Consider the following 26,321-nt stretch of genomic DNA (forward strand, 5'->3'; position numbering starts at 1 on the left):
TTGCTTTGGGGTTCACTGCTTTACAGAAATATTAAGCACATCTCCACATATACCATTTAGTCTGTTCAGAAATTTCACATATATTTGTAGATATATTTAAGTATAAATTTAAAGGAATATATTGTAGTTGAGCTTGAAATTGTGAACCTTTACTTCATTTGCCTTTTTTTATACATTGTGTTTGCTCTCATTTCTCTCAGATTTATTCTTTTGCTATTTCTTGAAGGAAAAAAAAGGACTTTGGCCTCTTTCCATTTTGAATAAAATTAAAAGATAGTTTTTCTAACATGTATTTTTGGTTCCCTTTATTTTTGTGGTTGTGGTTGCTTTGAAAGGTAAATCCTATAATTATTTAATTAAATCACTATGACCTCTGATGAGAGATCTCTAAAAGGAAGGTGTTTTAATATTATAGGAGAATGTTCAAACTTTCCCTCCCACCCCTAATTTGGCTCTATTCCAATTTCTTCTTTTGATTTCTCCACCTCTCCTCCTCAGCACTGGGAATATAGGATTGTTGATATCCCTCATTCATGTTCTCTAAAATGTAGTTGAAGGAGGACTAGATTCGAAGTCGGAGGCCTTGATTATGGTTCTTGGCTTTACTTTGACTGCCTGTGTGACTTTGGCCGAATAAATCACTTTCCTTTTCTGCTATTCAGTTTTCCCATTTGCCAATATTATTATGTAATTTTCAGAATGCTAAAGGAAAGGAAATCTGTAAGGACCTTTATAGACTTGCCACTGTCATTGCTACTGTTTGTAGTTTAATTTTGGGTAAGTCACTGTTCTTTTACTAAATGGGTGAGAATTTAGAAGATTAATGAGGTAGCCTAAGGATAGCAGTGAATACATTCTTTTTTTTTTAAGAGTAAAGAATCAAGAGAGGAGATCCTAGGATCTGTTCGTTGAGTCATTTTATATCAAACAGATAAAATAAAAAAATAGCAATTCCAATTGACTTGTTTCTAGAATTTTTTTGTTTTTTTGCTTTTTAATTTAGCTAGTTTGTGTGAAATTTAACCCTGAAGCACAGATTTAGAGTTTCAGGATCTTATTGGATCTGAACATTTAAACTATATATTTAATCTACTGCTTGCTTCACAAATTCTTTTTTGGGAGGTTTAGAAAATAATACAATACAACCATAAGATTAAAAATCACTGTTATTACAGGAACAGTTTTAAAGGGACAAACAAAGAAATAGAGGTTAGAAGTACTTTGATACTTTGATGGATTGATGTGGTACTCCTTCTGGTGATAGATTATAAATTAGTTACTTTAAAACATTGATTTAAACTTTGAGCTTCTTGTTACTTAAGACAAAAAGGGAAACATAATTGAGCTATGTAGTTTTTATAATTCAATCAAAGGAAACAGAAGGTTTGTCTAGAGACTTTTTCCTTGCACTGAATTTAAGTAGGAGTTTATCATCTGTATCAGTGAGGGATGGTATCATCTAATAAGTTTAACAAAAGAACAGATGTGTTTTGTTTTGTTTTTTGCCTTTTGCTTTTTGGTGAAGCAATCGGGGTTAAGTGACTTGCTCAGGGTCACACAGCTAGTAAGTGTCAAGTGTCTGAGGCTGGATTTGAACTCAGGTCCTCCAGACTTCAAGACTGGAGCTCTATCCACTGTGCCACCTAGCTGCCCCTATTGTTTTGTTTTTGTTTTTGTTTTTGTTTTTGTTTTTTATTATTATTTTTGGTGAAGCAGGTGGGATTGAGTGACTTGCCCAGGGTCAGATAGCTAGTAAGTGTCTGAGGGCAGATTTGAACTCAGGTCCTCCTGATTCCAAGGCCAGAGCTCTATCCACTGCACCACCTAGCTGCCCCACAGATGTTCTTTAAATGGGAAGTCAAGTCCACAAGCATTTATTGTCTGCTTTGTACCAGGCAGTATGCTAAATGTAACATAATCTTAAATGTAATCTTAATTTGCATTAAGAGGTATGCAGTATCCAGAATTGGTCAGACCATTACTAGAGTGTTATGTTAGTTTTGGTATGTCATATTTTAGGAAATAGATGGATAAGTTGGCAAACTTCCAGATAAGGCCAAACAAATTAGCAAAAGAAAATCAAATGTCCTATAATCAGATAACAAAAGCAACCTTGTTTTAATATAATATATTGCAAATCCTCTCTCTACATTGACAGGTTTTCCTAACAACTTTTCCCCATCAGGATGTGAGTTTTTGTAGTGCACAGTGCATTAAGTATTGGAGATAGTTCATTTTTTGATTGTTCCTTCTCCTTTTTTACCTATACTTTTCTCTTGCTTACTGTTTAACTCCTGGGAAAGACTTGAGTAATCACTATAGCTTTAGATGGAAAGTAACTTCTTTTAGCCAATAGGTCTTTCTTCCTTCTCTCCTAATGGGGAAAAAGGTGAAGGAGAAATCCCAATTAATTTTGTTACTTATTTATATCCTCTTGTTTCTTTTTATCCTTCATCCTGTATGTAAAATATTAATATCTGAACATTATATCACTGTCACTTCTTATTTAACTTTAGAGTATGTCAGATCTTTTAAAAACATTGAAGCAACTTTATTTCTTTCAAGTAAGAGAGTAATAAAAAGATAACAGATACCTTAGAGTTTGTTGGCATTGGTTTGGCAAGACTTTCCTGCTATAGATAGTGCAAAAGTAACCTTTAGGTTAGAGGATGAATTTATATCACCTTCCCAGCAAAGTGTCCAGATTAATGGGACTAAATTAACACAGTTCAAGTTTAATTGACCTTATAAAGCAGTTTTTAAAAAGAATTTAAAAGATTAGAAAATTTAAGTGTCACAAAGAAACTTAACTAACTAACTATATGATTCCTACTTTAACAAATTATGCTATATTACGATTATAGGCTAGAGGACCTCAAAAATAATCTTAGCAGAAAACATCAAAAAAGAAAAAAAATATTTACAGAATATGCCACAGTAATCCAGAACAAACATAACTGAGTTTTGGAAGCTTTCTCCAAGATTCTTAACATTTACTTCTGATAGTTTCACTACAATGAGGTTTTTTGTTCAGCCTTCATCATCTGCTCCTTCTCATTTGTCAGGAACTGCTCCATGAACTAATGCTTGTATTTATCCTTAGCTTTTTCCCTGTTAGCAGGCCCAATTCTGATACCCCCTTGAACTTCAGTGTGCCCCTCTGGACCGGTATGCATTTCACCATGGCAAAAGCAGTCTCATTCACTCAGCTGGGTCTTACCTCATTTCCTCTTTGAGGTCTCAGTAGGGTATAACCCCAGTACCTTTTGAATTGCAAATAAGCTCTGGGAAACCTTTCTCTCAACTCCTTTTTTCCCGGACTGACTAGTGGGATTTCCAGAGCTAAACTGGCTACATCTCCCTTAAGGATTCTTCAAGGGTGTCTCTGAGGTATCAGGGTGATTCTTTAATATCTTTGGCTCAAACGCTTCCTGGTGTACTTCCCCCCAAAATTGTCAATTCATAAATATTTGGTCAGCTAGCCTTAACTAGTTTTTTAAAAAGCAGATTTTTACTAAAGTTGGTACAGTAAAATAATTGGTACAAAACATACCCCACCAAAGTCTTCAATGTACTTATAACTCCAGTACAAGTAAGACTGAGAGAAAGTGGACTCTTGCTTAGAAATCATGTGGCAAAGGGGTAACTAACAACTCTTAGTTACTGAAAGTTCTCTTTTCTCATTTGTGAGTCACTCAAGAAGTTCCCCATAGGCTACTATAATTTACTTCTCTGTGTATTGTGTATATTACTTACGTACACACATACATATATGTATGCTCATATATATGTGTATACACACAGACTTAGTTCTACTGTAACACTTATTTTGAAAACACAAAATTGGCCCAATGAGACTGGTATATTAGGGAATATTTTGAGCGTAAGTTGACTTTTGTGTTTGCAAATTTCTTTCCCAAGAAACGGTGAAATAACGCAGAGAACTGTACCACTTCACTTTAACTTGCAAACTGCATGCAACTTCTCCGATTCCCAGTTCAACAAGCAAACTTAAGTCTTTTTTCAAGGTGAAGTGACATGATATTAATTGTTTATCTTCTAATACAGAAGGAGCTGTGGCCAGAGGACGAATGGTCCCCACCCACTGACTGGCAGTTCATAATTTCAGCCTGCCCAACTTGTGTGGTACTACCAGCCTGACCCCACTGCAGATACTATTCATTGTATTATTTATATATTTCTTAATCATTTACAAAACCGTGATATACTTTTTATTAGGTTCCTGTATTTTTTTAAAATGTCACTGAATGAAGTTTTTGATCATTGTGCCCCAACCCCATTTACCTCATAAGCCCTATGTTTTTTATTGAGATTTTACATAGTACTTTTATTACAATGTACGATAATTATAAATTACATAGTGCTTAATTTATTTGCAGTGCTTTTGGGGAATGTATGTCTACTTGTAGCAGAACTGACTATATATATTTTTGTGTGTGTTTGTATGGATACATTGTTGTTGTTCAGTCGTTTCAGATATATCTGATCCTTTGTGACCCCATTTGAGGTTTTCTTGGCAAAGGTAGTGGAGTGGTTTGCCATTTCCTTCTCCAGCTCCTTTTATAGATGACGAATTGAGGTAAACAAGGTTAAGTGACTTGCCTAGGATCACACAACTATTAAGTGTCTGAGGCTGGATTTGAACTCAGGACTTCCTGACTGCAGCCTGGAATTCCGTCTACTGTGTCACCTAACTACCCTATATAAATATGTACTTTTCCCCTTTTAATGATGTTTTTAGATTAAAGTTTTAGCAATGGAAATTCTGGGTCAATAAATATGACTAGTTTTGCGATTCTGATTATATATTTTTCTTCAAAATGTTCGCACTAGCCCACAGTCCTTCCAGTACTTTTGCCGGAAGCTTTACCAGTGCTGAATTTTATTATAATTTTCCCTAGTTTTAAGGTGAATAAAGGTGGCATCTTAAGACTGCCTTAATTTGCATTTTTTTTGTTAGAAGGGAATTTGAGCATTTCTTTATGTTATTAACAGTCTGTAATTTCTCTTTCAATAACTTGCCTATTGAACATTTCTTTATTGGGGAATGTCATATATCTCTATCTATTCCTTGTAGATTTCAGATGTCGGACCTTTATTGTGTTTGCTGCCAATATTTTCCGCAGTCTTTCTTTTCTCAAATCTTTCCCCACTTCAGTCCATCCTCCACTTAGCTGCCAAAGTCACGTTTTTTCCTATAGCAGAGATCTTGACCATGTCACCTCCCTACTCAGTAAACTTCACTGGTTTCCCCTTACCTGCAGGACTGACTTTATGGTTGGACTTTATAGTCCTGTGTTTAGCCTTTAAAGCCCTTCCTGCCTTTCCAGTCTTCTTAGACTTAACTCACTTCCATATTCTACTCCATATTCTACATTAGTACTGACCTTTTTGTTGTTCATCACACATGATAGCATCACACATGAGCCATCTCCTGAGTGCCTTTTCTGCTTTATTTATTTATTTTTAATTTTCAACATTAACTTTTATAAGATTTTGAGTTCCATATTTTTCCCCTCTCTGTTCTTTCCCCTCTCCCCAAGATGGCAGGCAATATGGTATAGGCTATACACGTACAGTCATATTAAATATTTCCACATTAGTCATGTTGTGAAAGAAGAATCAGAACAAAAGGGAAAAACTACGATAAAGGAAAAAAAAAAGAGAGAGAAAATAGTATGCTTCAGTTTGCATTCATACTCCATAGTTCCTTCTCTGGATGTGTGTAGCATTTTCCATCATGAGTCTTTTGGAATTGTCTTAGATCATCGTATTTCTGAGAAGAGCTAAGTCTATCAAAGTTTGTCATTGCACAGTGTTGATGTTACTGTGTACAATGTTCTCCTGGTTTTGCTCACTTCACCCAGTATCAGTTCATGTAAGTCTTTCAAGTTTTTCTGAAATTTGCCTACTTATCTTTTTTTCAGTGCATTCTCAGCCCATGCTGCTTTATTGCTAAAAACCAAAAACAAACACCAAAAGTTTTATACATAGTTGCAGAATTTCCATCTTAGATTTTTAAAAACAGTTCCTCATTACACCATAATTTTCCAACTTGATTTAACAGATGTTTCATCATTTCTTATAGCACAGTAGTATTCCATTACATCCATATACTACAACTTGTTCAGCCATTCCCCAGTTGATGGGCATCCCCTCAATTTCCAATTCTTGCCCACCATAAAAAGAGCTGATATAAATATTTTTGTACATGTGGGTCCTTTTCCTTTTTTTATGATCTCTTTGGGATGTAGATGTAGTAGTGCTATTGCTGGATCAAAGGGTATGCACAGCCTTTTGGGTATACTTCCAAATTGCTCTCCAGAATGGTTGGATCAGTTCACAACTCCACCAACAATACATTAGTGTTCCAATTTTCCCATTTTGTCATAAATAGTTCCTGCCCTCAGGGAGCTTAATTCTGGGGAGGGGGAAGTATACATGTGTGTATGTGTGTGTAAGGAAACACATCAATAAGTACCTACAAAGATGTATATCAAGTAATTACCAAGCAAATTGGAGGTGTGAGAGAGCTATAACAATCTCCTCTTCTCCCCTTTGACCTTTTCTCTGTTATTCTGAAGTAGTTTTTAAACAGTGATTTAGCTAATACAGTATATTGTGTTAGTAACTGTCTTGCGTTAAGAAGTATGATCTTTAAGAAGTGATATTTTGAGAATATCACTTATTCAAAGGCTACTTGAATTGTGTGTATCTTTGCAAGCTGTTCGGAGCAGAACTGTTTCTCACATGTTAATTTCTTGTCTTTCCTGGGTAGTTAATTCTATGATTTAAAAAAATTTTTTATATTGTATTACTTTTTTTGAGTAGTAGTCCTGATTTAAATTGTTGAGAAGCCATTTTTCTTTCTGTCTGTATGGAATATTTTTCCCTTAAAGCAAATGTTCTTGTTTTTATGTTAAGTACCCCTGTTGTAAGTTTGGTGAAGTTGCTGGATCTCTTCTCAGAATTAGATTTTAAATCTATAAGACAAAATACATGGGATCATGAAGAAATCCAATTGTATTGAAGCATCAACATATGTTAAAAAGAAAAAGTTCATGAACTCCCACTTAAGAATCTGTGCCTTAAAATGTCTATGTTTAAGTTTAACTGTGTCAAAAAATGTTGAATCTTAGATTTCTTATTTTTGGAGTACTGTAGATTGTTTCTATTTGTAGATTGTTGTTTAGGTTTGTTAATTTGGGGAAGTTTTCTTTGTTTTTTTTTTTCCCCCCTAGAATATCACGTTGCTATTGTTATTTTAAAAAATCTTCTAGGACCTCAATAATCCTGAAGTTGTAGCATTTTGATCTGCCTTCCAAAATCCTTGCATTTTTTTCGGGTTCTCTGGAATAGCCCTGTTTTTTGTAGTTGATTTGGCTGTTTATTGTTTCCCTTTGCTAATACAGTGGAGTATATAGTCAGTTAATTCCATTAATTTACTTGAGGTTTTAATTTTAATCTCTAAATGGGTTATTTTTTGTTATTTCCTTCTAGTCTTTCTGAAAGCTTTTAATTTTAGCATCATTTTCTCCTTTCTTTAAATTTTCTTCAAGCTCATTTATATTTGGCTTTATAATTCCTACTTAATTTCTTCAAGTCTATCAGTTATCCATTTGAGGATGGCATATGCACTTAACTTATCTTGAATTTTTTTGTGTATATATGATTTGTGTTGACTTAGCATTCTCAGTTGTTCCATGGAATATGTGTGTGTGAATGTTTATATTATATGTAACAGTTCTGTCCTCCACCCCCTCCTGATTGCTTATTACCTATTTTGATTGATTTTTATTTATTTTTTAATTGTTTTGCTACTCTTTGGTATTTCTGTGTTCTTTTTTGAGGGGTATGAGCCCTAAATTTTGTTCTGATTTCTTGACTGAAAAGCAGTCTCTGACACTTGAGGTGTGGGAAGCATTTAGTCCCCCACTCTATCCTAAAATATGGGGTATATTGTGAGAGAATGGTAGGAAAATCTATATGGCGTACTACCATTATGACAAAATAATAATACTTTGTGTATTTTAGGTGCTAAGTTTTTGAGCACTGTTTACCAGGATCCCAAAACTTTAGCTGATGAGATTCTAGTAAAGGACTTCTTCAATACTACTTATTCCTGCTCTTATTATTATTATTATTATTATTTTTAACAAAACTTTGATTTTTTTTGGAAATGATTAGAGTTAAGTGACTTGCCCAGGATCACACAACTAGTAAGTATCTGAGGTGGAATTTAAACTTAGGTCCTCCTGACTCTAGGGTAGGTGCTCGTGCACTGTGCCACCTAGCTTTGCCCTGATTTAATTTTTTTATAAATAACTCTGTAGTTGGTTATAAATTTGCTGTTATCATTTTGTACAAGAAAATGGTAATTGTTTTTATGTTTTTATGTTACTGTGTACAGTATGAGTTTGACCCTAAGAAAAATGATGGATAAAAATACAAATATAAAACAGAAGAGAGGAGCCAACCTTTCCCCACTAAGGACTTATAATAGGCTTAAACAATTAGCTCACCTAAATGCATCTAAAATGATTTGATTTATAAAAAAATCAAATTTATGTTTAGTTCTGCTGGGCCATGTACTATATACAACAAAGTACACTTGTAGTTTAAAAAATGTATTTGACCTTTCTTTAGGACTGATTGTTAATTGACTTGTGTGAAGTCATAGAGCTAGTAGGGAGAAGACCTTTTCCTACTCTTAATCCAACACTTTCTGGAGTATACCACAGTGTGCCCAAATCAAGTAACAGTTTTCTTCTAATGGAGTTACTTTAGGAATGAATTTCAGAGTACACAGAAACAAGCCACATGATTCAGAATATAATATTCCAAATTTAGGAGTAAAAGAAAGGCAACACAAACTAACAGTTACTCAGAGAGCTTACATTTTCTTGTGGGCATATGACACATACTCAGATAAATAAATTCAAAATAATTTCAGGAGGCAGAGAGCTCTTAACAACTGGGTGATTAGGAAAAGTATCTTGTAGGAAGTAACACCTGAACTAAGTTATAGTTATTTTCTTTTCTCTTTATATTTTATTTTGTAGTGAATTTAATGAACACTGAAAAAAAGGGAAACATTTCCATATAAAAAAAAAGGAAAAAGAGGATCACATACTTATGTAGAACTTGTTTTTTTTTATTCTCAATTTAACAAATAATGAATAAAATTTGTGTTTCCATTTCCATTATAGAATAAGATGGGATTGTATATGAAACTGTAAATTTCTTTCATTTAGAGCTTGTTTTTCTTTTAAAGTATATAATAAATTAAGCATGTAACTTTTAAATCTGTCATGCTTGCTTGTGATTCCTTCTGTCCTTTTATTCTCTTTTTGGAACTCCATCACTACTTCCCTTCTCTCTCCTACCTTTTACACTCCCCTCTCTCCTACCTGCCACTGAAGAGAGAAAAGCAGAACCCATGTAACAAATACACACAGTCAAGCAAAACAAATTCCCACATTGGTCATGTCCAAAAATGTATGTCTTATAGGGCATCTTAATCCTTCATTTTTATGTCAGGTCATAGGTAGCATACTTTGTATGAGTATTATGGAAACATAGATGGTCATTACGTTGATCAGAGTTTTTAAGTCTTTCCAAGTGATTTTCCATAATATTATTGTTGTTAGCTTGTTTATTGGAAAACATATGACACATTTAACATGTTACTTTCAACCCTAACCTCTTTTTACTTCTGGACTTGCTTCATTTCTCTTTTATACGTTAAAAATGCTTTAATAGCCATCTTTTATTTCTTTTACCTTTTTTTTTTGGTTCTATAACCCAATTGCTAGCTCCTTTCTCTATCCCAAGTAATAGTCTTTGTAGTAAAGAAGCATAGTCAAGCAAAACAAATCCATACATTTCTATGTCCAAAAATGTGTGTGTGATTCTGTATCTTTTATCTATCATTCCATATGTCAGGAGACAGGCAGCATGCTTCCTCTGGAGTGGTGGTAGGTTATTGCATTCCGCAGTTCTTAAGTCTTTCAAAATTGTTTTTACAGTGTTCTTCATTGTATGATTTCTTCTCTTGGTTCAGCTCACTTCATTCAGCAGCAAAGGTCATACAAGTTCTCCCAGGTTTCTCTTCTAAAACTGCCTCTTTCATAATTTCTTTATAGACATGGTATATTCTATTCCATTCATATTCCATAATTTACTCAGCCATACCCCAGTAGATCAAAGGAGATATGAACAAGAAGTTCTCAAAGAAGAAATCAAAAGCAATCAACAACCATCTGAAAAAATTCTTCAGATCACTAGTAATTTGTGAAATGCAATTAAAACTACTGTGAGATTCTACTTCATATTCATCAGATACGTAAAGTTGATGTAAAAAAAATTACACTTCTTAGAGGGGCGGTGGGAAGACAGGGACGCGGGTTCACTTTGGAATTGTGGATTGATCCAGCCATTCTAGAAAGCAATTTTTAACTATATCCTTAGGAAACACTAAACTGTGTTCACTCTTTCACCTAGCAATGCCACTAGTAGATCTATTCCCCAAAGAGATCAAAGAAAGGAAAAAGACTTACAAGTACAGAAATAGTTATAGCAGCTCTTTGTTGCAGGAGAGAACTGGAATTAAAAAGGGGGCCTATCAATTGGGGAATGACTGAACAAATCTTAAAATGATTTTAAGAGGTGGAGGTGAGGAGACAGTGAACTTTTAGGCATGGAGGGTGCTATATATATGTATGTATGGTCGTTGGTAAAGGAGGTGGCATTTACTATATGTTCTGGGGCAAGTTGGGGGACAGTTTGTCTAGAATGGCGAATGTGTGATGGGGAGTAATGTGAAATAAATCTCAAAAAAGTGGGTAGGTACTTTATCTTAAAAGGGCTAAAAATGCCAGTCATTGAAGGTTTTTGAATAAAAAACATCATGTGCCTTAGGAATATTAATTTGGAAGCTATATAGAGAGTGGACTGAAAAAATAGATAATGGAATCAAGGAAAACAATTAGGCCACTACAGTAATCCAGGAGATAGATGATGAGAGCCTGAACTGAGATGGTGAATGTTTCAGTGGAGAAGAGATTATTATACAATGTGAACATGCTATGGAGGGAGAATCAACAAATTAGGAACTAGTTGAATATTGGGTTTGAGGGAGAGGGAACAGTCAAAGATGACTCTGAGATTGCATACCTGGGTGATGGAGAAAAAGAGAGAAGTTTGGAAGAGGGATGGATTTTTGGAGAAAGATATTGAGGTCATTCTCAAGAAAATTTCCTTTTGATTCCCAGTCACTAATAACATTTAAATGAATTTGAAATTAAAAGTATGATGAAGCATCACCCTTGTGGATCCTCATTTACTGATGTGTAGATAATGCAAGAAATCTGAAGTTATGTTTTTGGGAAATTCCATGTGTACAATATTTCAGCCATAATGTAATTTGAACTGGTTTCCTGTTTTTAAAAACTATTTTATTGAAAGTTGAAAACTAAATGTCATGTTATTTTATTTTTGGTGTGATTCTTTGAATTACAGTCAATGAACTGGAACTTATCTTTTTTACTTTAGGCTTTCAGATAAACTTCTGTGAAAAGGCACAAAGTAAGCTATACATTTTATAGTTATGCTCCTTTTTTCATATCCATCTTGGTATTGGGAATGTGTCCACTGTTATTCCAACTAACCAACCATGGTGATTTTACATTAATAGAGCTTCCATTTCTCATTCTTTTATCAAGTACAAACATTTTCTCTTAGTTGTTTATTATAAAACATTTTACCCCTTTTCAGTTAAATTTCACAACTGGAATAGTAAAATAGAGATGTATGACATAAATATAATCTTTTATATATATTATCTAATAGACTATAACTCAGATTGGTATAGATCAAAGTTTCTGGATATGTACAATGTACAACAATTTTTCTCAAAAAAATTGTAGTTATATCATAAAACTAATAGTGTAATTATTGTACATATTTTCAGATTTTCTTTTTGCTAGTTGGTGATAGGAAAACAACCATCCCAAAAGAAGATATTGAAATTTTTATCTAACTAGAGAAGCTTAAGTGTTCTTGTATCTTTAAAAAAAAAAAACAAACCAACAACAAAAAAAACCCTCCAAAAAACCTAAAACAACTTTAAGAAAAAGGTTATTTATATTTGAATTTTTAAAATGTCAGTTATGTAAAATATGGTCTTAAAATAACAGACTATTTAATCAAGATCAGTAGAGGAGACTGCCTTCAAATTAGACCTTTCTCTAATTCCCCACCTTGCCAGAGTTTTAGAAATAGAATGTAGCATTAGATATTGAGACTACTTCCACCTTCCCCTCCTCACCCAAATGGCAGAAGGTAGTATGTGATATATAAAACTTTTAAATATGTTTCATAAGGATTTTATAATGATATATAATCAGTGTATATTATCCCTTCTGTGATACTAGCTCTATGCTTTTAACATATTTCAAATTAAAACTTGATATACTTTTTAAAACATTTTTACACGCAAATCCAATTTAAGTGAACAAACAACTGGACACAGTTCTTATCATCCCCCAAGACAAATCACACTAAAACTTTACTTTTTTAACTTTAAGAAATACCACCAACTCTTTTCCCCCTCTTCCCCTTTTCATCCTACAAGAATACTTAAGTTTTCCTTTTGCTTAAATTACAACCAGAAGTTTTTTTAGTGTGTTTTTAAAAACTATTTATATGTGTTACTGTCAAGAACACCAGTGATCTAGTAAGGCAGATCAGGAGCTAGAAGAAAGATCATATAAAAAATCTGTGCCAGAATTTGGCAAGATATTTTAAACTGAGGTATTTTCTCATTGGACCCAAAGTATGAACAACCCATTCACCTGTGCTACTGAACCTTGTTCATGGTTAGGGGGGTGATTGTCATCAGTCAACAACACTTTTTTTCCCCCTTGCCTTCCCCTACATTGTGAGAGGCATAGTGGATAAGGCATTGGATTTAGAGTCAAGAAGATCTGAATTCAAATCTTTCCTCACACTTACTATTAGAGTAACCCTGAGCAAGACACTTTATCTCTATGCCTCAGTTTCCTCATCTGAAAAAGGAGGAGATTGAACTGAATGGCTTCTAAAGGCCCTTCCAGCTCTAAATATCTGATTCTGTGACTACTAAGTTGGGTATTATGTGAGCCAGAGGTCCTGGGAGCAGTAAAACCAGTTAGTTTCCAGAGTTATGCAATGGGAGATGTACCTATTTATTGCTACCTCCAGATTTACTGTTTGTAACATTCAACAATTTCTCTATGCCTGGCTCCTCATTTTCATGAGGGATTTCTGTTCTCAGTGATTTTTCTTCTTCCAGGTGTCCAGTATCTTTGATGCCAAGTGAATTAGCCTGTCTTGTTATTGCCTAATGGTATAGTTGTGGCATATTTCTAAATTAGCTTTACATCAGGTACATATTAAAAATAGCCTGATTGCTTAGGTGTGAGTGGAATATGCCATGAGCAAAGGTGCCTTTATTCAAATGGGAATGAGCAGTATGAAAGACATGGAGAAAGGAGATGGTTAGTGATCACAGCACTTTTCTTTTTTATTACCTCCGTACTTAAGGATCTGGCAGCAAGACCACTTACTCTGGGTAGAGCTATAGACACACCAGAGCTCCCCCATGCAGGCATTCTGAATCTTTTTTGTATTATAAACCCTTTTGGCAGCCTGGTGAAGCCCGTTTTATCAGAATAATGTTTGTTTTCTTTTCTTTTTTTTTGCCCAGGCAATGGGGTGAAGTGACTTGCCTCAGAGTGGTACAGCTAGTAAGTGTCAAGTGTCTGAGGCCAGATTTGAATACTAGGTCATCCTGAGTCTAGGGCCAGAGTTCTGTCCACTGTGCCATCTAGCTGCCACCCAGCTGCCACCCACAATTATGTTCTTAAATGCATAAAATTAAATATACAGGATTACAAAGGAAACCAATTATGTTGAAATACAGCTATCAAAATATATGTATTTTGAAAGTTGATGGGTTAAGAATCCCTGTCTTAATGGAAAAGGAATAGATGAAGGAGGAATTGGAAGAAGCTAGCTGACCATAAATTTGGAAGGCAGTCAACAAACATTTTTTAAGTGCTTACTATGTGCCAGACACTGTGCTTAGTGGTGGGGATATAAAGAAAAGCATAAAACAGTCCTTGACCTCAAGAAGCATATATTACAGTGGAGATAGCATGTAAATATCCAGGTATGTAAAAGGCACAGACAGTAAGTAGATGAAGATAATCTGAAAGGGCAAGAGGCATTCATAGATTGGGAAAGATCTCTTTCAGAAATGCAGCAAATGGAATTTGACCTGAGTCTTGACGAAAGCCAGGGAAACTACAAGGTGGAGGTGAAGAGGCAGAGTGTTTTAGTCACAGGAGACAGCCATACATAAGCGTGGAGTAGTGACCTAAGTGTCTTGTTTTGGAAACCACAAGTAGATCAGTGTAACTGGACAGAGTATGTGGAGGCAGAAGAGGGTGCATGTAAGAAGCTGGGAAGGATAGGAAGGGGCCAGGATATGAATATGTTTTAATGTCATACAGTAGACTTTATAGTTGATCTTGGAGGTGATAGGGAGTGGTAGAGCTTATTAAACAGGAAAATGACATGGACAGAGCTGTGCTTCAGAAAAATTACACTATTAGCTCTCTGGAGCAGTATGCCATGGGTTGTTAAGCCCTAGCTTGCACCATTTAAAAATTACTTGCCCTCACAAACATTTCTTTCTGGTCCTGGATCTGTTGATCCATTTTAATTTGTATAACTGTGTTTTGAAAAATTTTAAGTCAAATTTTCACTTTTACAAGGAAAATTTCTCAGTTTGCATTGGAAGGTAGGTATTATTGTCTTGTTACTGCTGGTTGAAATGGTCACACAGAATACCTGCATTCCTTTTTTTTTTTCCTTTTGACCTAAGTCTCAGCAAACTTACAGCCCCTTCACAAAAGTACAATATCTAAAAATAAGGAATTTGAAAAATTGATCTTCCATCTTTTTAGACATTTGAAATTCTGAGAAAACTAATTTTTTACCTTGTTTTACTTAAAACCAGTGTTTCTACAGTTCTCTTGAATGTGTGGAAAAATTCTAAAACAAAAAACAAAACAGAAAACCTCCACAACTCCCTTCCTACTCCCCCTTGTTCTCCCCACCCCAAAACCCTTTCAGAATAAAATTTTAGTTTAGTCTCATATCATTTTTAGGAGATATATAAAATCAAGTGCTTATAGGCCAGGTAAGGAAATTTTGGTGTGGTTCAGAATCTCTGCTGAAAACTCAAGATAAATGTGATACTATGTTATAGCTTAAAATGACTTATAAGACATTTGTGATGACTAATGGAAGCTCTGAAATTTTTTTTTCATTGTCTTTCATATAACTTCTATTCTTTATGTTGTTATATTACTCAATTAAAAAAAACACCACAATCAATCACTTATTTATTACAAGTTGGTGAATTTTATTAGAGAATAATTATAGTTTGGGATTGTACAATTTTTTTCTGGGTGCTAAATGTCTTTAGGAGTTCAGTAAAAGTCCACTGAACATCTCATTTTGTATGCCTTTTTATATGTATACATATATATATATTTGCTTATATTTAATCAGTTTTATAGGCATATAATACTGATACAAGACAGTAATAAATGCTTTTCTGATATTGAGATTTTTATGAAGTTGGAATATCAGGTGTCAAACATGATTTTAAACAAATTATCTGAAAAAAAATTGTGTAGAACCCTTAAAATTGCCATTATGATGGTTTGATCAATTGCTGTTTAAGAATATGTTGCTATTGTGTATAAAGATGCTTTTATAGTTTGTGACAGATTTGGATTATCACAATGGCATTCAGATCAATGTGGTTAATTTGTGCATTTCATTCTTTTGCAATATAATTTGTTTTACTTTTTAAAATCAGAATTCTTCAGTGTACCAATTCCCAACCATTGGCTTTTGGGTTATTGCAAGGAGTTTGTGAATCCTTCAATAAGCAAACATGCCTTCTGCACACTGAGTAAACAGTATATGTTGCACATAAATGATACTAGATTTCAAATATTTGTAGATGCTGATTAAAATTCAAATCAGTATAAAAATATTACTGAGTTCATTGTAGCTGTTTGCCACTCCTTTATTTTCTCAATCAGTGATTGTGAATAGTACAACTACTGTGGGGGTGGGGGGCTCATTTTTTGACTTTAAAAAAAAGGGTTAGGGGGCAGCTAGGTGGCGCAGTGGATAGAGCACCAGCCCTGAAGTCAGGAGGACCTGAGTTCAAATGCGGCTTCAGTCCAAACGCTTGACGCGTACTAGCTGTGTGACCTTGAGCAAGTCACTTAACCCCAATTGCCTAAAGGAAAAAAACAAACAAACAAAAAAAGGGTTATACTCAAAGTTTGGGAGCCACTGCTTTAGATAAATTGGTATTTAAGTTCAGATTTTTAGATATATGTCAAAAGTAATTAGGCAAAATTTTCTCAGGTATGCTTTTTCTCTAGTTCATGATTATATGTATTCCAATTTGGGTGAGAATTGTATGCTGTCATGAATGTTACCTGCATTAGATATTTCTCAGTGTGCAGTTTCTTTTCTTTTTTTTTTTAGTGAGGCAATTGGGGTTAAGTGACTTGCCCAAGGTCACACAGCTAGTATGTGTCAGTTGTTTGGTCTGAGGCCGGATTTGAACTCAGGTCCTCCTGACTTCAGGGCCAGTGCTGTATCCACTGTGCCACCTAGCTGCCCTAGTATACAGTTCCAAGAGCAAATTATAAGTGAAATCCACTGCTGAATAAGAGATTGTCAGTTTTGAGTTTGGCTTGTGAATCTATTTATTTATTTGGTTTGTGAATTTAAGAAAGGATTTGTTTTTCCCATAAGATGTTGCATTTTTATTTATATATTCATAGATTTATAAGGCTTATTTTTTATGCTATACTTAATCAAGAATCTGAACCACTGTTGGCTCCAGAGAAAACTTTAGAAGGAAGTAGACAACCTTGCTTGATATATTTTAATATTTCATTAAAAAAAGTCCTGTTAATTGGGAATATTGGGATATGAACAGCTTGCTTGAGAGGAAGTATGTTGTAGTTGAAAGTGTGCTGAACATAGAGTGTAGAGTGATCTGGGTTTGAATTATACCTCTGTCATATGCTAGCTGTGTGGCCTTTTAGCATTTCTACAGTTAGTTTCCTCATCTGTAAAATGGTAATAATAACACTTGTGGTACTTCACAGGATTGTTGTGAGAGGAAACATGATAATGTATGGACAATGTTCTTCTAAAGTTAAAGCATTATATAAATATTAACTATCACCACCACCATAGTCACCATCATTACCATAATCTTTTTTGGAGACTATGCCCCAGAGTTTAGTACTCTATTTGTGACTCTTCCTTTCCTTGTTAATAAAATCATCATCATTCATCATCTTCCCATAATTCTGCTTAATATTACTAACAAGAAAATAACTGAAAGAAGTGTTGGGTTTTTTTTTTTTAATAGACTGTACTAATACAGGATTGTAGCATAAAACTGAGGGCTCCTGTCTCCTGATTTCTGCATATTAAATGGACATTTTATTTAAACCATTAAAAAAAAAATGGAAGGTTATATTCAGAATGTTTTCGCAGATTTTTTATAATAAACATGGTGAACCCATAAGATTCTGAATGAAATGATTATTATTTTGCATATTAATATAATTGATATGATTCTTGGGGAGCAGTATAGAAAACTCTTAGTGGCATAAAGCTGTCATATAACTTCAAGGCCTAACAATCTATAAATATCTGGTGATTATATTTAGAAATATGCCTATTTTATACTTTAAGCTTCCTTAAGTCAAGACAGAGTCGTTAGCTTAATTGAGAATTATACACCCAGAGTTTTTGGATAGATTTCGAGGGGTCCATAAATGTTAATGGGGAAAAAATTTACATCTTTATCTTCACTGTAATGTTTACTGAAATTTAGAATTTCCTTAAGAGTGTAGACAACAAACATCCTTCTGAGAAGGGGTCCAGAGACTCCACCCTACTGCCATGACACCAATTCTTAAGTAAATTAAAAGGAGAGACTTTCTTATTTTTTGTTATGGAAATCTATGAATATGTATTCAGAATTGCTTAGAAAGGAGTGTTTTGTAAACTGACACTATGATAGTCATATAGTTATGTTATTTTCAGGTCATTAGGTTTTAATAAATTGATTTAAAAAACCATACAACTCTGAACAAGGACTCATACTTAACTTCAACGTGTTTTAAGTGCCTATTCTGCACAAATCAAATATGCTAGACTTTGAGAATACAGAGACAAAATCTGAAATAGTCTATACTCTCAAGAAGCCAGTATCAAACAAGTCTCATTATTACTTTGATGAATCCATGAGATATAATAGGTATTATGAGTAAACAGAGGCTTTGAGAGGTGAGATAACTACTCTAGGCCTATAATGCTAAACAAATGACAGAGCCTGACTAAACTTTAGGTTTCCTGAATTCTAGTCCACTGTCTTTCCTACTTATATGATGCTACTCTTGCCACTCACTGCTATTTTTCTCTTTCTTTTTTTAAAACCTCAGAGTGGCAGCAACAAGTTATAATGTTATGATATGACCTGATACAGTTTTTGCTGGGTGGCGGTGGGTATGGGGCTTAGGATCTTTTGATCTCCAACATAACTTTATAGATCTGAATGAGCAGAAGGCCAGAGATAAAGTTAATGATCTATAGCAAAATCTCAGATCAGATACAGTTAAGGAATGGTTGTTCCAGATGACAAAAAGGTTCTCAATAAGATCCCTTTTATTTTTGACAAGAGTTGTGTAGGAAATACTCTTAGTTACCTGCTGTTAAACGCTGAGCTATTGGAGGGAAGGAAGACGAGAGTCAGAGTCACTTTTAAAATCATTGTTATTATTTAGCTCACAGTGAGTCCTTTAGAAGCAATGAAAATGAATTTAGACATGCCTTGTCCTCTTGAGGGTTCCTTATACAAAGAGCTACTTAGTTCAGATCAAGCAGAAATAAAAATTGGTGGTTATTTATGGAATCTTTTCATAGCGGGTCCAGAATTTGAACTCACCTAGGAATGGTTGCTATCAAGCAGGCCTTCTGAGAAATGGAACACTTTAGGGCACCAGGAAACCAACTTGTTCCAGCTGACATCTTTATTTTGGTTGCTTCATCTATTTATCTCAAAAGTTAAAAATATTACTAGATCATTATTCTGATAATCTGGAAGCATTCACTCTTGCTTTGGATTGAATATATGCAGTGGTAGCTGTATTTAAGAGTGGTGAAACACATCACAAGTTTCAAAGCAAGATTTTCTAATATCAGCTTTTCAGGGAAAGGAAATAGTTGTGAACTCAAAGGGATAATATAGTGCATCTATGTAGAATTTTTGTGAGATAATTCTTGGCTTCCTTTGGGAAAGTTAAGCAAGACCTAAAAATACCCCTAACCTTCCAGTATACAAAATACACCATTGAGTTTCTTACAGAACCACACAACTCTGGAGTTGGAATGGATTATCAGTACCCATCTAGTTTAAGTTATAACTCTTATTCTGAAACCATCTAATTCTATCATTATCTGGAGCATCTTTCCATCTTTTTCATAGGAATACAGTGAGATAATTTTTCAAATACTTTGTGAAAAATGAAATTACCAATTTAGTAGATCTGTAAAAAAAAATTAGTATGACATGACCTATTCTTAAAACCATACTTCCTCTTTGAAATCTTTTTTCCTTTTCTAGATGTTCACTTAACCATTTTTCTAATGATGCATTCTAAAAATTTCCTAGAAATTGAAGTCAAGCTCACTGAATATCTTTTTCCTTATTTGAAAACTGGGATTATTTTTCTTCTCCAGTCTTGATGTACTTCCTCATTCTCACAGTGTTTTGTATATTATTAACAGTGGCTCAGAAATAAAACCTTCCCATTCTTTCAACTACTGGAGGTGTAATTCATCAGGACCTAGGGACTTAAATTTATCCAGGGGGCAGCTAGGTGCTCTCTTATTATCTAATTACTTATTTGGAGTATCAGTGCTGCTTACATATTTACCTACTGTTGCTTGTCTATTGTACATATCTTTTAAAAATCTAAGTTGGTTTCTAGTTCCCTGTACATCTACATTGGTATCTTCAAACAAATTCCATTTTTCTTCTCATCAGAATTATTTCTCTTTGTGTCTTCACAGAGTTTTATTTTTTTTGAGCTGATTGCCCCTGTAGAATTTTGCAATACACCCTGCCTATTCACTATGTAAAATCAAACTGAAGGTTTGGATATGATCCTAGATTTTCTCAACTTGTAGTAAATTTTACAAATTTAAAAGGAAAGTAAATTCCCTTTCCCCTTATATTTTACTGTTCTTCAGTATAGAGTGAGGTAATCCTAAAGGCACAATCTGGAATGTACTCTAGATTCTGGTTATATTTCAAATGGTTTAGAGGGATGATAGGTGAGATTTCATAGTTGATCATACTTATATTTACATTTGGAAAAGTACAGCATTTGTTTTCTTTTTTTGGGGGGTGGGGGAGAGGCAGTTGGGGTTAAGTGACTTGCCCAGGGTCACACAGCTAGTAAATGTCTGAGGCTGCATTTGAATCCAGGCCCTCCTGATTCCTGGGCTGGTGCTCTATCCATTGCGCCACCTACCTGCCCCTGCTGCATAAAGTTTTTTCTTCGTAGTATTAAAAGCCACAAGGACATTAACCCCACAAATAAGACCCTTTTCCTATATTAATTGAAACATATAACATGCCCTACTTTCTAGAACAGAACATATGTGTGAAAATGAGATTTCAAGTATGTATGTGTCTTTACACTTTATGTAACAATGTTGGACACTTGTTTTACTTCATCAAATTTAGCATCTGCATATTAGTTAAATGAGGTGATAAAATATAGCCTTGTCATACTCCTTTTTCCATTTTAAACCAATCAGTTCTTCCATGTTTGATTCTAACTGTTGCCTTTTGGCTTGCATACAGGTACCTCAGAAGACAAAATTATCTGGTACTCCCATTTCTTTGAGGACTTGCCGCATTTTGTTGTGATCCACATAGTCAAAGCAGAAATAGATGTTTTTCTAGAACTCCATTGCTTTCTCTGTGATCCAGCGAATGTTGGCAATTTGGTCTCTAGTTCCTCTGCCTTTTTTTTTTGTTAGTATTTTATTTTTCCCCAGTTACATGTAAAAATAATTTTTAACATTCTCTTTTAAAACTCTGAGTTCCAAATTCTTTTCCTTCCTCTCTCCCTTCCTCTACTCCCCCCCTCCCCCCACAGAAGGCAAGCAATAATTTGATACAGGTTGTATATGTATAGTCATGCAGAAGATATCCGTAACAGTTATGTTGTAAAAGAAAACACAGACAAAAAAACCCTTAAGAAAATAAAGTATTAAAAAAAGCATGCTTCAATCTGTATTCAGATACCATCAGTTCTTTCTCTGGGGATGGATAGCATTTTTCATCAAAAGTCCTTCAGAGTTGTCTTGCATCATTGTTTTGCTGAGAATAGCCAAGTCATTCACAGCTGATCATCTTACAATATTGCTGTTACTTTGTACGCAGTATGTTTCACTTTGCATCAGCCCATGCAAGTCTTTCCAGGTTTTTCTGACAGCATCCTGCTCATCATTTCTTATAGTACAATAGTATTCCATCATAATCACATATCACAGCTTGTTCAGTCATACCCCAGTTGATGGGCATCCCCCTCAACTTCTAATTCTTTTTTTGTTTGTTTGTTTGTCTGCTTTTTGGTGAGGCAATCTGGATTAAGTGAGTTGCCCAGGGTCACACAGCTAGTAAGTGTCAAGTGTCTGAGGCTGAATTTGAACTTAGGTCCTCCTGACTCCAAGACCAGAGCTCTCTCCACTGCGCCACTTAGTTGCCTCAATTTCTAATTCTTTATATCCAGAAAAGAGCTGCTGTAAATATTTTTGTACATGTAAGTCCTTTTCTTTTTTCTTTCTTTTTGGATGCAGACCTAGTAGTGATATTGCTAGGTCAAAGGGTATTCCTGGTTTTATAGACCTTTGAGCATAGTTCCAAATTACTCTACAGAGTGGTTGAATCAGTTCACAACTCCAGCAACAGTGCATTAATGTCTCATTTTTCTCACATCCCCTCCACTATTTGTCATTTACTTTTTCTTTCCTATTATCCACTCTAATAGGTATGAGGTAGTACTCAGAATTGTTTTAATTTGCATTTCTCCAGTCAGTAGTGAGTTAGAACATTTTTTTCATATGGCTATAAATAACTTTGATTACTTCATCTGAACACTGATCAAATCTTTTGATCATTTATCAACTGGGGAATGGTTCTTACTTTTATAAATTTGACTCAGTTCTCTATGTGTTTGAGAAATGAGGTCTTCATCAGAGAAACCTGGATCAAAAATTTTTTCAGTTACTATTGTTAACTGTATTTCTCTCCATCCTGTCCCCCCACCCTCATTTATTCTATTCTGTCTCTCCTTTCACCCTGTCCCTCTTCAAAAATGTTTTGCTTCTGACTGCCCCTTCCCCAAATCTGCCCTCCCTTCTAACACCCCCCTTTTTGTATCCAATTGACTGTGTGTGTTATTCATTCTTTGAGCCAATTCTGAGGAGAGTAAGTTTCACTCACTCCCCCCTCACCTCCCACCTCTTTCTCTCCATTGTAAAAGTTTTTTCTTGTCTCTTTTATGTGAAATAATTTACCCCATTCTACCTCTCCCTATAAAGAGAATGGTAAATGGATATGCATAATATCCTTTTGGGCATAGTTCTAAATTACTTTCCAATTCACAGCTTTACCATCAATGAAATTCACCCTATTTCCTTACTATGCTAGTAATGGACTTCTTATCATTGATTCTATTCATGCATAGCTTGGGCGCTTGTAGTAAGAAAGCAAAGGAAAGAAGTATTTATTTAGTGCCTACTATGTGCTAGGCCCTGTGCTGAGGTACTTACAAATATAGGATATTTACAAATATCTCATAACATCACTGAGGTAGGTGCCATCATTGCCCCCATTTTACATATGAAGAATGAGAGAAATAATTATTTTTCTATTGTATTAAAAACCAGTTATTCAATTAGGATCAAGGTTTTTTTTCCCCCTTTATTTCCTCATTGAAGGATCAGCCCCTGTAGACCAGTCAGTCACTGAAGGATATTGCTGATAGATGAGATTGCCCTGGAGCCTCCCCACCCAGAGAATCTAATGTAGGTGAATTCCCGCCCTAAAAGCATTAGCCTCAGGCCCTTGAAATGCCCCCCTCTCACCCTACTCTACCTTATTGTTCAAAGGGAGTGGTCTGGCTAGAGATGGGTGCCTTTGTCCAGTGCTGGAGTCTGCTCAGTCTCACGATTAATCCACGTTCTTAGCTGGAGCTGAAGGTTTTCAGTCCACCTCAGGGTCCACCCCGTCTTTAATTGTTCACCAATTGGGGTGAACCTCTTCCTGTCAGGGGTGCCCACTTTTCTAGAGGTATTTAAGCATTCCATGATCTCTGTGGTTTTGTCTTTGGTTACAGAGATCAAGTCATTTGCTCTGAGTCACACAGTTAAAGTGTCTGAGGCAAGAAGACTTCAGAATGTCCTGATTCTAGGCTCTTATCCACTCCATTTTGTGCTGCCATTTTGTGAAAACAAAGTATGTATTTTCCTTTCCTACTGTATGTATGGAGGAGGGGAGGTAGGAGAAAGTCCATTTTTGTTTTTTATAAAGACTGTTTTCAATAGTTATATTGTACTCTTTTTTTATTCCTTTTTTTAAAGGGGAAAAAAAAGCCTATCCCTTAAAAAATTAAAGGATTCAGTAAACATTTATCATGTTACTCCCCCATCTATTTTTTTAGGTGTCTTATCATGTGTCTTCTGAAGCATAGGAATAAAAATCCAAAAAACCAAAGATCTTATGTTTTACTGAAGGCAAACATATAAAAGCAAATGCAAGGTAATTTGGGAACCAGAGAGTACAAATTAAATAGGGGATCAGGTAGTATTGGGGTTGAACCTTGAAGGAAGCCAATGATCTATAAGAGAGATGGGCAAGTTCATTTCAGGCATGAAGGACAGCCTGTGTGAATGAATGTGCTAAAGTGTGTACATGAAGGGGAATAATTTGAAATAACAATTAGGAAACTTGGGGGAAGGGCATATTTAGGAGGATAGATAATTATTTTGGACCTGTTTAAACATACTGAATAAAAAGACAACATAGATAATGTTAATTTGTGGTTTTCTAAGTCAATATATGGCTGCAGTAATCTGGTTTCCATTAGATTTTGCTACTGTGGTCCTCGAGCATGCTTAAAACCAAAACCACTCCATCTATGAAGGTCCATTTTCATTTTTAAATGAAGTTTTATTGTTGTTGTTTTTTAACATCACCTGTATTTCTCAGTGTCTTTAATCCTGCTCTCTCCCAGAGAATCATCCTTTATAACAGAATATATAAAAAAGAGGAAAAAATAGTTCACCAACACTTAACACATCAGAAAAACACTGCCGTTATATGTAGTGTTCCGAACCTATAGTCCTTCATGTTCTAAAACGAAGATTGGGAGGTATATTTTCATAACTCTTCCTTTTGAGGCCAAGCTTGGTCGTTATAATTGCATAACATTCAGTTTCTCATGTTTTGTTCTTTTTTTTTTTTTACATTTGCAGTTTTAGTCATTATTAATATTGTTTTTTGGTTCTGTTTACTTTGTATCCATTCATGTCTTTCTGTGCTTCCCTGTTTTTATCATATTCATTCTTTCTTACATTGCATTAATATTTTGTTACATTCATGTACCACATACATTGTCTAGCCATTCCTTATTCAACAGGAATCTGTTTGCAATTCTTTGCTATTATAAAAGTAAAATGCCACTATAAATATTTTGATGTATACACAGCCTTTCTTATCTTTGACCTCCTAGTATATATATCTAGCAGTGGGATCTCTTAATCAAAGAAATCTTCTTATGAGCAGGTTAGTCATTTTCTTTACATAATTTTAAGTTACTTTTCAGAATGGGTGGACCAATACATAGTTCTACCAACAGTGTATTAGTTTGCATGTCTTTCTACAATTTCTACAATTTGGACTATTCCTAATTTTGGTTACCTTTATCACTTTGCTTAGTATGAGGTGTATGAACCTCAGAAATTCTTTGATTTGTAGTTGTCTTTTAGTGATTTGGAGCATTCTTCCGTATGGTTATCAGTAGTTTGCCATTCTTTTTAGGATTTTCTGTTTTACCTTTTTATGACTTATTATTGGAAATGATTTTTGGTATTACATATTTATGTTGGTTGCCTGTCTATTTTGCACATCAGACCCTCATCAGGGAGATTTGATGTAGTGTTTTTTTTTTTTAACCCCCATTTCCTTATTTCCCTTTTTTAGACTAGTTAACATTAATGTTGGTACAACAATTTCATGTAATCACAATTATCTGTTTTATCTTTCATGATCCCCTCTATCAAGTCAAATATTTATTAAGCACCTACTATGTGTCAGACTAAATTCTGGGAATACAAAGGCAAAAAAATATTCCCCATTGATATGTCTGCCTGCCTCAAGTCTTCCCCTACTCCATTAGGCTATCAAAGTGATTTTCATCCAACCACTTCACTCCCTACTCAATAAACTCCTGTAACTCCCTATCATTCAGTTGTTATTCATTTGGGGTCTGACACTTTGTGACTCCTTTTGGGGTTTTCTTAGCAGAGATACTGGAGTGGTTTCCCATTTCCTTCTTCAGTGGATTAAGGCAAAGACAGGTTAAATGATTTGCCCAGGGTCACACAGCTAGTCTGGGGTCAGATTTAAAGTCAGGTCTTCCCGACTCCAAGCCCAGCTCTCTCTCCACTGAGCCATCTCCTGCCCCCAGCACATGGTAGGCCCTTAATGTTTATTTATTGATTGATTGGTTGAACTATTTACCAAAAAGATATATGCAGAATAACATGAAGGTAGTCATCTGGGGAAGGTACTAACATTAAAGGGGATCAGGAAAGAATTCTTTTTTTTTTTTTTTTTGTTTTAACCACAAGTATTTATTGATGGATCAAAGAATACAATTTTAATGGAACAGTAAGGAACAACCGTGGATTAAAACAGTTTGCTATACAGCAAAAGGGGGAGAATGCATTTTTTTTCCTTAAGAACCTTAAATATGCAAGTCATGAAGCCACTAAAGTACCTCTCTAACAGATCACATTGGACAATTCTTCCCTTTTATACAATTCCTATATTACATCATCTG

General features: G+C 34.8%; 1 protein-coding gene across 5 annotated transcripts in view; it reads left to right on the forward strand.

Moving 5' to 3' along the window:
• Positions 1–26,321, forward strand: part of MAP2K4 (mitogen-activated protein kinase kinase 4) — a 272,193-nt gene that overhangs the window by 33,413 nt on the left and 212,459 nt on the right. The window contains exon 2 of one of the 5 annotated variants that reach the window (XM_027850075.1): positions 11,575–11,607. The exons of 3 other annotated variants lie outside the window; for them this stretch is intronic. In XM_027850075.1, the coding sequence (XP_027705876.1) occupies positions 11,575–11,607 (33 nt within the window). Of the gene's footprint in view, positions 1–11,574; positions 11,608–26,321 lie in introns of those variants that run through there. One more of the 5 variants, XM_027850074.1, reaches the window with a different exon arrangement.

The sequence above is a fragment of the Vombatus ursinus genome, unplaced genomic scaffold (assembly GCF_900497805.2).
Source record: "Vombatus ursinus unplaced genomic scaffold, bare-nosed wombat genome assembly UNPS02008996.1, whole genome shotgun sequence".
In the NCBI taxonomy this organism is placed as follows: domain Eukaryota; kingdom Metazoa; phylum Chordata; class Mammalia; order Diprotodontia; family Vombatidae; genus Vombatus; species Vombatus ursinus.